At 32.9% G+C, this 14,911-nt stretch overlaps 1 protein-coding gene across 50 annotated transcripts in view; it reads right to left on the reverse strand.

Moving 5' to 3' along the window:
• Positions 1-8,452: 8,452 nt before the first annotated feature.
• The window catches only part of LOC127708564 (ankyrin-2-like), a 192,752-nt gene continuing 186,293 nt past the window's right edge, over positions 8,453-14,911 (reverse strand). For 49 of the 50 annotated variants that reach the window (XM_052213477.1, XM_052213528.1, XM_052213491.1 and 46 more), the window contains 3 exons: positions 12,178-12,222; positions 10,245-10,293; positions 8,453-9,755 (listed from right to left, as the gene is read on the reverse strand). In XM_052213477.1, coding sequence (XP_052069437.1) covers positions 9,557-9,755; positions 10,245-10,293; positions 12,178-12,222 — 293 coding nt within the window. In that variant the 3' untranslated portion in view covers positions 8,453-9,556. The remainder of the gene's footprint in view (positions 9,756-10,244; positions 10,294-12,177; positions 12,223-14,911) is intronic. The other variant, XM_052213484.1, reaches the window with a different exon arrangement.

A 14,911-nucleotide genomic window follows, 5' to 3' on the forward strand; every position in this document is an offset into this window, starting at 1 on the left:
TTGTTATTGTTTTTGTTACCATTTTCATGTAATGATCTCATTCAGATGTAGCAAGTTATGTGTTATCTCTCTCTATATAATGTGTAGAATGTTATTCCTGCAAGAATAAAAAAAGAATTGTATTCAAATTAAAAAGAAGGAGATGTGGTATGATTGCCAATGAGACAACTGTCCACCTACTACAAAAAGATGTGATATGATTGCCAATGAGACAACTTCAATTTTCATGGTTGAGTCAGATTCTATAAGTAATAAGTTAACTATATTTGTTGTAAAGAATGGTTGTATAAAGGTACATGTTAGTCTGGCAGGTTTCATCTGACTTAATGACTTCATTTTTATGGTTTGATTTGTTTCTATATTTGGTGTATAAATGATTGTTAAGTGTATATGTCTGTCTTGTAGGGTTTAAGTCAGTAGCTTGTTGTTCAGTTGTTGTCGTTTGTTGGTGTGGTTCATAGGTGTTTCTCTTTTCTTGTTTTTTATATAGATTAGACTTGGTTTTCTCGGTGTGATCCAAGGCTCCGTGTTGAAGGCCGTACTTTGACCTATAATTGTTAACTTTTTATACATTGTGACCTAGATGGAGAGTTGTCTCATTGGCACTCATACCACATCTTCTTATTTATATTATCTGAAGTTTTGGTTTTCAATGCTTTTCAACTTTGTTATTAATTTGGCCTTCCAACTTTTTATACGACCGCAAAAAAATTTTTGTGGTCGTATATTGGTATGACATTGGCGTCGTCGTCGTCGTCGTCGTCGTCCGGCGTCGTCCGAAGACACATTGGTTTTCGCACTCTAACTTTAGTTTAAGTGAATGGATCTTTATGAAATTTTACCACAAGGTTCAATACCACAAAAGGAAGGTTGGGATTGATTTTGGGGGTTATGGTAATAACAGTAAAGGAATTAGGGGCCAAAAAGGGGCCAAAAATAAGCATTTTTATACGACCGCAAAAAAATTTTTGTGGTTGTATATTGGTATGACGTTGGCGTCGTCGTCGTCCGGCGTCGTCGTCGTCCGGCGTCGTCTGGCGTCGTCCGAAGACACATTGGTTTTCGCACTCTAACTTTAGTTTAAGTGAATGGATCTTTATGAAATTTTACCACAAGGTTCAATACCACAAAAGGAAGGTTGGGATTGATTTTGGGGGTTATGGTAATAACAGTAAAGGAATTAGGGGCCAAAAAGGGGCCAAAAATAAGCATTTTTGTAACTTCCAGACATAACTTGTGTGTTAGTGTATGGATCTCTCTGACATTGTACCACAAGGTTCCATATCACTAAAGGAATGCTGGGATTGATTTTGGGGGTAATTGCCTCCAAATTTTAGGAATTAGGGGCCAAAAAAGGGGCAAAAAACAAGCATTTTTCTAGTTTCATGACAATAACTTGTGTGTAAGTGTATGGATCTTTCTGAAATTGTACTACAAGGTTCCATATCACAAAGGGAAAGCTGGGTTTGAGTTTGGGGGTAATTGCCCTAAACGTTTAGGAATTTGGGGCCAAAAAGGGGCCAAAAAACACATTTTTTTCTAGTTTCCAGACAATAACTTGTGTTCAAGTGTATGGATCTCTCTGAAATTGTACTGCAAGGTACCATACCACAAAGGGAAGGCTGGGATTGAGTTTGGGGGTGATGAATCATAATGGGGGTTCAAAAAATTTTGGGGGGGGATTTATTTTTTTTTCCTTTTTTTTCTTTTTTTCTTTTTTTGTTTCTTTTAAAATTTTCCATTTTAAGTCGGTTATTTCTGATTTATATTTAAAATCAAATAATAATGATATGGTAGGAGATACACACCAAACAGGATGTGTAAATTATTATATAATAAGTATTGTGCAATAGCAAGAAATTTTCAATTGCACAGTATTGCACAATAGCAAGAAATCTTCAATTGCACAGTATTGCGCAATAGCAAGAAATCTTCAATTGCACAGTATTGCGCAATAGCAAGAAATATCCAATAGCACAATATTGCACAATAGCAAGAAATTGTCAATTGTACAGTATTGCGCAATAGCAAGAAATATTTAATAGCACAGGATTGTGCAAAAGAAGATACTTCCTATAAATTGCTTATTTCTTGACCAATTTCAATGGGGTTTTATTCTTGATTTCATGGGGTTCTTTAATATGCTGAATCTAACCGTGTATTTAGTTTTTGGATTTTGGGCCCCGTTTTTAAATTGGTCCACATTGAGGTCCAAAGGGTCCAAAATTAAACTTTGTTTGATTTCATCAAAAATTGAATTATTGGGGTTCTTTGATATGCCGAATCTAACTGTGTATTTAGATTCTTAAATTTTGGTTCCGTTTTCAAATTGGTCTACATTAAGGTCCAAAGGGTCCAAAATTAAACTTAGTTTGATTTTAACAAAAATTGAATTCTTAGGGTTCTTTGATATGCTGAATCTAAACATGTATTTAGATTTTTGATAATGGGCCCAGTTTTCAAGTTGGTCCAAATCGGGGTCCAAAATTAAACTTTGTTTGATTTCAACAAAAATTGAATATATGGGTTTCTTTGATATGCTGAATCTAACCATGTATTTAGATTTTTGATTTTTGGGCCCCGTTATCAACTTTGTCCACATTGAGGTCAAAAGGGTCCAAAATTAAACTTTGTTTGATTTCATCAAAAATTGAATTATTGGGGTTCTTTGATATGCCGAATCTAACCGTGTATTTAGATTCTTAATTTTTGGTTCCGTTTTCAAATTGGTCTACATTAAGGTCCAAAGGGTCCAAAATTAAACTTAGTTTGATTTTAACAAAAATTGAATTCTTAGGGTTCTTTGATATGCTGAATCTAAACATGTATTTAGATTTTTGATTATGGGCCCAGTTTTCAAGTTGGTCCAAATCGGGGTCCAAAATTAAACTTTGTTTGATTTCAACAAAAATTGAATATATGGGGTTCTTTGATATGCTGAATCTAACCATGTATTTAGATTTTTGATTTTTGGGCCCCGTTATTAACTTTGTCCACATTGAGGTCAAAAGGGTCCAAAATTAAACTTTGTTTGATTTCATCAAAAATTGAATTATTGGGGTTCTTTGATATGCCGAATCTAACCGTTTATTTAGATTCTTAATTTTTGGTTCCGTTTTCAAATTGGTCTACATTAAGGTCCAAAGGGTCCAAAATTAAACTTAGTTTGATTTTAACAAAAATTGAATTCTTAGGGTTCTTTGATATGCTGAATCTAAACATGTATTTAGATTTTTGATTATGGGCCCAGTTTTCAAGTTGGTCCAAATCGGGGTCCAAAATTAAACTTTGTTTGATTTCAACAAAAATTGAATATATGGGGTTCTTTGATATGCTGAATCTAACCATGTATTTAGATTTTTGATATTTGGGCCCCGTTATCAACTTTGTCCACATTGAGGTCAAAAGGGTCCAAAATTAAACTTTGTTTGATTTCATCAAAAATTGAATTATTGGGGTTCTTTGATATGCCGAATCTAACCGTGTATTTAGATTCTTAATTTTTGGTTCCGTTTTCAAATTGGTCTACATTAAGGTCCAAAGGGTCCAAAATTAAACTTAGTTTGATTTTAACAAAAATTGAATTCTTAGGGTTCTTTGATATGCTGAATTTAAACATGTATTTAGATTTTTGATTATGGGCCCAGTTTTCAAGTTGGTCCAAATCGGGGTCCAAAATTAAACTTTATTTGATTTCAACAAAAATTGAATATATGGGGTTCTTTGATATGCTGAATCTAACCATGTATTTAGATTTTTGATTTTTGGGCCCCGTTATCAACTTTGTCCACATTGAGGTCAAAAGGGTCCAAAATTAAACTTTGTTTGATTTCATCAAAAATTGAATTATTGGGGTTCTTTGATATGCTGAATCTAACCATGTATTTAGATTTTGGATATTGGACCATAATAGGTGAATGTCCAATTTAAAATTTTTAAGTTCTTAGACCACATTCAATCTGTGTTAGAAACCTATGCTGTGTCAAATATTTAATCACAATCCAAATGCAAAGCTGTATCAAGCTTGAATGTTGTGTCCATACTTGCCCCAACTGTTCAGGGTTCGACCTCTGCGGTCGTATCAAGCTGCGCCCTGCGGAGCATTTTATTGTAACTTCCAGACATAACTTGTGTGTTAGTGTATGGATCTCTCTGACATTGTACCACAAGGTTCCATATCACAAAAGGAATGCTGGGATTGATTTTGGGGGTAATTGCCTCCAAATTTTAGGAATTAGGGGCCAAAAAAGGGGCAAAAAACAAGCATTTTTCTAGTTTCATGACAATAACTTGTGTGTAAGTGTATGGATCTTTCTGAAATTGTACTACAAGGTTCCATATCACAAAGGGAAAGCTGGGTTTGAGTTTGGGGGTAATTGCCCTAAACGTTTAGGAATTTGGGGCCAAAAAGGGGCCAAAAAACACATTTTTTTCTAGTTTCCAGACAATAACTTGTGTTCAAGTGTATGGATCTCTCTGAAATTGTACTGCAAGGTACCATACCACAAAGGGAAGGCTGGGATTGAGTTTGGGGGTGATGAATCATAATGGGGGTTCAAAAAATTTTGGGGGGGGATTTATTTTTTTTTCCTTTTTTTTCTTTTTTTCCTTTTTTGTTCCTTTTAAAATTTTCCATTTTAAGTTGGTTATTTCTGATTTATATTTAAAATCAAATAATAATGATATGGTAGGAGATACACACCAAACAGGATGTGTAAATTATTATATAATAAGTATTGTGCAATAGCAAGAAATTTTCAATTGCACAGTATTGCACAATAGCAAGAAATCTTCAATTGCACAGTATTGCGCAATAGCAAGAAATCTTCAATTGCACAGTATTGCGCAATAGCAAGAAATATCCAATAGCACAATATTGCGCAATAGCAAGAAATTGTCAATTGTACAGTATTGCGCAATAGCAAGAAATATTTAATAGCACAGGATTGTGCAAAAGAAGATACTTCCTATAAATTGCTTATTTCTTGACCAATTTCAATGGGGTTTTATTCTTGATTTCATGGGGTTCTTTAATATGCTGAATCTAACCGTGTATTTAGTTTTTGGATTTTGGGCCCCGTTTTTAAATTGGTCCACATTGAGGTCCAAAGGGTCCAAAATTAAACTTTGTTTGATTTCATCAAAAATTGAATTATTGGGGTTCTTTGATATGCCGAATCTAACTGTGTATTTAGATTCTTAAATTTTGGTTCCGTTTTCAAATTGGTCTACATTAAGGTCCAAAGGGTCCAAAATTAAACTTAGTTTGATTTTAACAAAAATTGAATTCTTAGGGTTCTTTGATATGCTGAATCTAAACATGTATTTAGATTTTTGATTATGGGCCCAGTTTTCAAGTTGGTCCAAATCGGGGTCCAAAATTAAACTTTGTTTGATTTCAACAAAAATTGAATATATGGGGTTCTTTGATATGCTGAATCTAACCATGTATTTAGATTTTTGATTTTTGGGCCCCGTTATCAACTTTGTCCACATTGAGGTCAAAAGGGTCCAAAATTAAACTTTGTTTGATTTCATCAAAAATTGAATTATTGGGGTTCTTTGATATGCCGAATCTAACCGTGTATTTAGATTCTTAATTTTTGGTTCCGTTTTCAAATTGGTCTACATTAAGGTCCAAAGGGTCCAAAATTAAACTTAGTTTGATTTTAACAAAAATTGAATTCTTAGGGTTCTTTGATTTGCTGAATCTAAACATGTATTTAGATTTTTGATTATGGGCCCAGTTTTCAAGTTGGTCCAAATCGGGGTCCAAAATTAAACTTTGTTTGATTTCAACAAAAATTGAATATATGGGGTTCTTTGATATGCTGAATCTAACCATGTATTTAGATTTTTGATTTTTGGGCCCCGTTATCAACTTTGTCCACATTGAGGTCAAAAGGGTCCAAAATTAAACTTTGTTTGATTTCATCAAAAATTGAATTCTTGGGGTTCTTTGATATGCTGAATCTAACCATGTATTTAGATTTTGGATATTGGACCATAATAGGTGAATGTCCAATTTAAAATTTTTAAGTTCTTAGACCACATTCAATCTGTGTTAGAAACCTATGCTGTGTCAAATATTTAATCACAATCCAAATCCAAAGCTGTATCAAGCTTGAATGTTGTGTCCATACTTCCCCCAACTGTTCAGGGTTCGACCTCTGCGGTCGTATCAAGCTGCGCCCTGCGGAGCATTTTATTAATTTATTTAAGCACCACTGTCAAGTCTTATGGTGAGGAAATGCAGGTCTGGAATAACCAATTTTAACCCTGGTATCTGTGATAAGTTTTTACAAGGTCAGGTCTAGAAACAGCTTTACTACATCTTTCCTACTGTACCTTCAAAAGACATTGGGTAGAATACTTTCATCAAACTTTTCTTAGCCTCTACAGATAGGAAGGATTTTAAATTTGGTTTGCAGCTTGATAATGTTCAGTTATAGTGTGTAAGCAATTTTTACATTCGTCATTCAGCCACTTCCTGACATTTTGAAATATTACAAGACCCATTGGTATTGTATAAGGAAAATTTCTGTCCAAGTTTTCCTTGACCTCAATCAAAGGGAATAATTTTATATTTGGTCTGCAGCTTGATAATGTTGAGTTGAATTGTTAAGCAATTTTTACATCAGTGGTGCAACAACTTCCTGTTTGCTGATAGTTTGAAATTTTACATTATTCTTTGTACAAGGTAAATTTTCGTCAAACTACTTGGCATCTATTGAAAGTAATGATCAGTTATGCCTCAGTATACATGTAACCTTAATCAATTGCATGGAGCAACGCAGGTCCAGATTGGGTATTGTGTTTCTTTAACTCATATCATTTGGTTTATTGGTCAATGTTGAGTTTGCTTGGTTCAGGCTCTAAGATACTATAAGCAATATGTCAAACATATTTGGTAGATCGAATGTATGCATGATGAACATGTCTGCCTGGCAGTATTATTTGACCTTGACCTCATTTTGGTGGTTCATCGGTCAATGTCAAGTTTTCCTAGATAGAAATGGTCTTCAGATACTATAAGCAATAGGTTAGCTATATTTAGTGTACAGAAAGATTGTAAGGTGTACATGTCTGTCTGGCAGGTTACATCTCACCTTGACCTCATTTTTATGGTTTGGTTTGTTTCATCAATTATAATGTAAAAAAAATAAATGGGGCACATATGATGCCCCCGTTTGCATATAATGTTATAAAGGGATTGACTTATGAAACGTATACACAATGCTTATTGCCACAAAACTCAGATCAAGTACAAATTTGGGTAGCGTCACTTTTACAGTTCTTGACAATTGGTTGAGGCAAACTAAAGTAAGAGAACGGTAACGAAAAATTCAGCAATTTTTCCATTTGTAGAGGGGCGTAACTCTAGAACGGCAAAAGTGACGCCACCAAAATTCAAACTTGATCTGTGTTTTGTGGTTATAAGCATTGTGTATAAGTTTCATATTTGGTTGAGGCAAACTAAAGTTAAAGAACGGAAACGAAAAAATTCAGCAATTTTTCCATTTATAAAGGGGCATAACTCTAGAATGGTAAAAGTGACGCCACCAAAATTCAAACTTGATCTGTGTTTTGTGGTAATAAGCATTGTGTATAAGTTTCATAACATTTGGTTGAGGCAAACTGAAGTTATAGAACGGAAACAAAAAAATTTAGCAATTTTTCCATTTGTAAAGGGGCATAACTCTAGAATGGTTAAAGTGATGCCACCAATATTCAAACTTGATCTGTGTTTTGTGGTAATAAGCATTGTGTATAAGTTTCATAACATTTGGTTGAGGCAAACTAAAGTTAGAGAACGGAAACCAATTTTGGGACGCACGTACGCTACGGCGGGGGCATAAAAAAACAATGTAATGTTTATTGTGTAGTTTGTTTCATTTTCTGATGGCTGTCTCATTGACATGTATTTCATTTATTCATACTCTGTGATTACAAATTCAAAGTTTCAATTGTTATGCATCCTGATATGACTGCATGAAGTGTGCCTTCTCTTAAACATGATATCTACTGTTTGACCCAAGTCAACTATATGTAATGCAGTGGTTGTGATGCTCACTGCCTATCATACGTTTGTACATTAGGATGTTGGTTTTTTTGTTTGAATTGTTTTACATTTTACAACTTACTATACAGTATGGGTTTTGCTCATTGTTGGAGGCTATACAGCAACCTATAGTTGTGTAATCTATGTCATTTGGTATCTGGTGGATAGTTGTCTCATTGACAATCATACCACATCTTCTTATTTTTATACTTATCAAAATTAACACTAAGCAAAAGTTTCAAAGTCAAAAGACCATGACTGAAGTGGCTAGGCCAAATAATCTCCATGGAAATGAGATGTGCCAATGCTCATACAACTGCATACCAAATATCATTGACCTACCATTAGGGTTGACACAAAAAAAATAGCAAAAAGAACAATGAAAACAAATAACACTTTTAAGCTATTTATTTAAACAATAATTCACCAATCACGATTCAGTTTTACAAAACAACATTTCTGATGGATCTTATTTTGATTCTTCAATGAAAACACAAATAGCAAAAAGCTATGGATTATTCAAATCTTAATGCCAGACAGATTTTTACCTTTGAGAAATTAAAATGCAATCTACACCTAATATATCCTTCATTGTGTATAAAAAAGCAAAAAAAAAAATAATGGATCTACGAAACGGAAGGAGTATTACTATGAGTGCTATGCATTTAACTTTGTTTAACTAAAAAGTAAAAAGTAGGTAAAAATTTTTAGGCAAATACAAAAGCTTTAAATGGCAAGAACTATCGAATGCGTGTTCATTTCTGACTGGTTAATTATTTACTTAATAGCTTAACTCGAAAGACCAGTTTGATTGATAATCAATCTTATGTTAAGCAAAACTAATAACTTAGCTAAAAGTTAAGGCAATAAAAATATGTAATAGTTTACATGATTTTATATAAAATTAACATCACTTATAATTATAACCTATGCTAAAACATACATACTAATAACAAAAGCGAAAGTTGAGGGAATACAACCTTCATATATAACTATGATATCTATTGGTCAATTCAAGTGCACACACACACCTACTTTTAGAAATATTTATGACATGCACATTTCCAAATTAACACCTCTAAGCTATCATTAATATAGCACCTCAATACAATGAATAGTTGTATACCCTCTAATGAATTATTATGACAATAAATTCAGATCTATATTTGACAAGCAAATACATTTACAAATCAGAAGAGTGGTACATATTTGACACAGGAGAATGATTTTACTGATTATGCCCTTCTAAACACTGATTACAATGATTACAATGATTAAGCATCCCAAATCTTACTGTTTATAATTCCTTTATGAAGCAATTTGTGTAAAATGAGTTTCCTATTATATCTTTGTGATTAAATGATAAATTGTTTCTCAACATTTGGATGAAAAAATCAAGAAGATAAAATGTAATAAGATCCCTTATTGGGCCTCAAAGTTAAGAACAAATCAGTCAGTCTTCTACTGGGAGAATCAGACTTTGGCATGTGTTCATTAGATTTCAGTTTCATGTGATGTTGGTTTCTCCTGTTGAGGTGGTTGCTCCATAAACTGGTCGATAATTCCCTGCATGCTCTCACGTAAAACATCTGGAGTATCATCTTCTTGTACATTTGTTTCCTCGTGTACAGTTGTGTGTTCTTGTCCATCTTTTAGTACAGTAGTTGTATGAATCTGTTTTGTCATCACCATTCTGAAAACAAAACCATTGACTTAACAGCATTTGAAATAATAAGTTTAACTTCACAGATTTAGACATATGTACAATGGCCAATGGTTTGTACTATGTTACAATAATATACAATAAATCTAAAGAGTAAACAAAGTGGTTTTGTTTGAAAAAGCTATATAAATTCACTCTATTTATCCTTGTCAGTGATTATCATACTTTAATGTTTTATGTTATTTGAACAATTTGGTATTGAATGCAGATCTTTGTTTATTTTCACTCAAACAATATAGAGCTAGATATATTGTATTGACAACTGCTCATTGTTGAAGACTTTTAGATGTTTACTGGTTATGTTATTGGGTTGCTGTCTCATGGACATATAACCAACATCTCCTTTTATTAGGGGAGGTTTTAAACTTTCTAAATGTAGAAAAATTCACTGTAACTTTGAGATTACGGACAGCAATAAAAGCTCTATTACTTTGTTTTTGGTTTTGTGTCATGAATTACCTGGCTTTTTGCACGTCTCCTCCTTCAGCTCCTTCTGACTGGTCATCATCTATAAATAAAAACAAAATTATTTTCAAATTTGTTTTATATACTTAGAAATGAATCTATTTGCAAACGAATTTAAATGATATTTCCGATTATGAAAAGTAGTTGTGTTAAAATAAAGAAGCTGATCCAAACATCTTTCACTTTTAATATTTCAAAAATATTTCACAGAAAATATGTTGTAAATGTTTTAGCATGCATGCACTACATGTATCTTTCAAGGAATAGTTTATAATACTGATTAAAACCTTAATGTTGAAGCATTTACATTTTAAACTCCACCATATTTGTTTTCCATAAAATAAATTCACATCAACCATACAAATTCATAAAGATTTTCAGCACAAATACAGTTCAAATTAAATACAACAGCATATTCGATCAAACAAGAGTTAATGCTCCAACAGCAAAACCAAAGATCAATCCCACAAATCATCCCAACTGTGTATGTCCACTGTTCAAATATATACGTTTTACATAACTATCAGTAAAAGATGGAGTTCAATACATCGTCTTTTAAAGTATCATTAATTTGAAGAGAATCTTCATTAAGATAGCAGAGAAAAATGAGTATTGTTTTGTTCAGAAATATATATGAGTAACTTGATTTTGAAACTATGTGATATTTATTATCATTAGTGGGATACTTATCTTTTGTTGATTTCGTTTGTAAAAGTAAACAACAATCTTTAGTGCTGTTATTCAACAAAATAAAAATTAGTTACAGGCTTGTTTACATATTTTTTCAAATGACAAAATCAAGTATCCATGGAAATACAGTTATTCCTTAATCAACAAATATTGGTACCAAAGAAAATAAATGAATCCACATTACTTATTTTAATACCAAATTTTTCTTGTGATAAAAAAGGTAACAGTTCATAGATTGGTTGGAAGGAGATAACTCAAAACTGTTAATAAAAATATATAAATAAAGCAGCACTGCACACTTTAAGCATGTATAATTTGTTACAAGTCTATCCATTCTTCCCCATTACATTGGCAGATCTACTGCTGTGTGGAGGACATAGAAAGTTTCTCCATGCATGAGGTTCATGCTCTCATATTTTTACCTTGATGGCATATATTTTCTTCAGATAACTTCTCTTATCAGGCTTTAGTAGGGTACCCCCCTAAGTCACAAGGTCATGTTTAAAAATAGCCACAAGTAACCACCTTTAAAGCAAAGTTTACAGTTCTAAACTGATCTAATTCTCAGTTTTTTTTACATAATAAAGAGTCGCAGGTCCTTTTAAAAACACATCAGGTCACAAGGTTGACCACCTCCCCGCTCCCCTCCTTCCTTGTCAAAGCCATGAAAGGATTTTGTGTCCAGAATTTATACTTCATTTGCTTTCTTTCCATTAAATTCTAATCATGAATGTTTCCAATGCACATAAAACATATTTATAAATAAAAAAATTATCGCTATTTTACGAATTTTTCCTTTGATCTTGCTGACTGATAATTTCCGTTCTCAGCGGAGTCGAGTGATATGAAAAAAATCGCTAGAAACTAAGGGAACACGTGGCATTGTCAAGGAAATTAACAACGTCTTCATAGGTAAAATAGCGATAAACAGATTATCATTGGTCATCTCAACTCGATTGCTTTTCTCGCTTTCGCCTTACCAGCTCAAGCGAGAAAATCAATCTTGTTGAGATAACCAACGATAATCTATAAATATCAAAATAGTTGCTGACAACTAAAATTAAGTATATTACAAATATCAACTAAAGATCACAGAGCCAAAAATTAAACATAACAACATATGTTACCAACACAAAAGAATTAAATGATAAAATGTTCATTTGAATCCCTCTTCATTACAATAAAGCAGAAATAAGGACACGAGACATTGACATTTGTTACAACACTCTCGTCAAACCTTTGTCTGGCTTGTCTTCTGTAATATCAGCTCCACTTTTCTGGGCTAACAAAATACAAATAACACCTTTAATAGGGAACTATTTCAACATCCATATGACTCCACAAGTAACTGAGAACTATCCCTATGACTGAGCAAAGTTTGATGTAGGGTAGATAATTCAAACATGATGGGAAAAAAATGTATCAGCAAATAAAAAGGTCTCAACAGGAATATATTTCCTTTGTAAGATTCATCTTATATTTAAAATGTGAAACAAAGTAATATATAAATATAAAGTGGGAAATAAAATATGGTAAATTAATTTTCATATCACCCCCTTCATTTCTGTACTTTGTAATATCTACTTCTGAATAGTTTTCAGTGTTGTACATTTAAGCCAATAATATTTCATCGTCTCAGATTTAAATATCATTTATACTCAACATAAATCAAAGATAAAAAAGTCAGGTCTACCTATATCTAAGGCTTGTACAAAGCACTTTAAACTTCCTTGATGGAATATTATAAGTTATCTACGTTCATATCCGTAGATATGGATATTTTAACACCCTGAAGTATCCAAGTACACCCTGAGGCGCAGCCGAAGGGTGTACAGGGTACTGAAGGGTGTTAAAATATCCATATCTACGGATATGAACGTAGATAACGAATTTATCCCTGGTCTTAGTCTAAATCTGGCGATTTTTAGAGAAATTCGACCACAAAGTTAAACGTGAAAGCAACGATTTTTTTCATTTTTTAAATATCTTTTATTGAAATTTGGGAATTTGACATATTTTTAACGGGGTGTAGGGTACTACCTTTGGTAGAACCCTACAGGTAGACAAATATAAGACGTTTTTAAACTAGAGACAGAGAAACTGAAATGGGTCGAATTTGGCGCGCAATGTTGTGAGAGTTACATCATAAACGGTGTGACGTCAACGTGGGTCATTTGCATAGCTAGGTCAGTAGTACCATTCATTGACAATGTGGCTGCATAGTGATGCATTTACTAAAATGAGTGCAAATAATCGATATAATAAGATAAAATCGTTAGTGGATTTAATATTTAATTATACAGACATCATGGAAAATCTACAGAATTCGATATTTCATAAGGAACAACCATGGAACTAAGGAAAACGCGCGTGAAATTCCCCGATGTAATGGGTAGCAACGTCCGGGGATATGGGTTAGCAACACCCAGGGGCTATGGGTTTTGTAACGACGTGCGTTAACCAATCAGAATCCTAGAAATATACTAAGCCGGGGATAATTTTGCATATTCATGATAATGTTCAGATATGAATCATGTCAACTAACTAGAAAAATTAGTTTTTTTTCTGTTTTAAATACAACAATGTGACAATATTTGGTAAACATCCACCAACAAAACTAATATTTTAAGAAAGAAGATTACATATAAATATTGGACAATCACAGTACAACAGTCTCCTGAAGGATTATAATAGTAATCAAATTTCTACTGAAATAAATTTTAGCAGGATATTCTTTTTTTGTGAATTTTATTTTTGGAACATTTTCCATGAGGTTTTTATTTGTGCATTTAATATTGAAGTTATTCATAAACAAAACTAAATGTTGTGGCAATATTCAACTATGGCTACTCTATTGTGTGAACAAAATCAAATATTACTCCAGCAGGTCTTGTTCAAATGTTAAAAGTAGCAATGTTAACCTTGGCAAAGTCTTGTTTAAATGTTAAAACTGTCGAGTCCTGCTCAAATTTTAAAACTGGCAAGTTCTGCTCAAAAGATAACACTGGCAAGTTCTGCTCAGAAGATAACACTGCCAAGTTCTGCTCAAAAGATAATACTGGCAATTCTGCTCAAAAGATAACACTGGCAAGTCCTGCTCAAGTTATAACGCTAGTAAAATTTTATAACACTGGCAAGTCTTTCTAAATTATTTACATATGATATGAAATCCTATGACATCATATTCAAATGTTCACTCTATATAAAACACCAGCTAGTTCTGCTCATATATAAAACACATATAAAAAAAAAAGTAGGAAGTCCTGGTCAAATGTCTATACATGACATATAACACAAGCAAATCCTTCTCAAACATTTCTGAATAAAATATTGAAAAGCCTGCCAAAATGCTTATTCAAGCCATTGTCGAAAGGTTTAAAAATCAATGAAAAATGCTCCAATGTTTATATGACAGAAACTACAAATGAGTAATGCTAGAGTGTTTATATACAATATTATCAATCACCATTTTATATATAGATCTATGTATTATGGGTACTTAAATGTTTATAAATGACATAAAAACTCACAAAACCTACCCCTACAATTCTTTTTTATACATTAAACAAAAATTCGCAAATACCTGCTGAAATGTTTTAAAAGATAAATGACACTAGTAAAACCTGCTCAAATGTGAATACATGAAATAAAATACTAGCAAAACACAGAGATAACATTAGGTAACATAAAGTATGAATGAAGGAAAACAATAACAAACATGATAGAACTCCTACCCAAATGTTCTGTTATATCATATTCCCCGGGACTCCTACCCAAATGTTCTGTTATATCATATTCCCCGGGACTCCCACCCAAATGTTCTGTTATATCATATTCCCCCGTGACTCCCACCCAAATGTTCTGTTATATCATATTCCCCGGGACTCCCACCCAAATGTTCTGTTATATCATATTCCCCCATGACTCCCACCCAAATGTTCTGTTATATCATATTCCCCCGGGACTCCCAC

Source organism: Mytilus californianus, unplaced genomic scaffold (genome assembly GCF_021869535.1).
Source record: "Mytilus californianus isolate M0D057914Y unplaced genomic scaffold, xbMytCali1.0.p SCAF_7, whole genome shotgun sequence".
Classification (NCBI taxonomy): domain Eukaryota; kingdom Metazoa; phylum Mollusca; class Bivalvia; order Mytilida; family Mytilidae; genus Mytilus; species Mytilus californianus.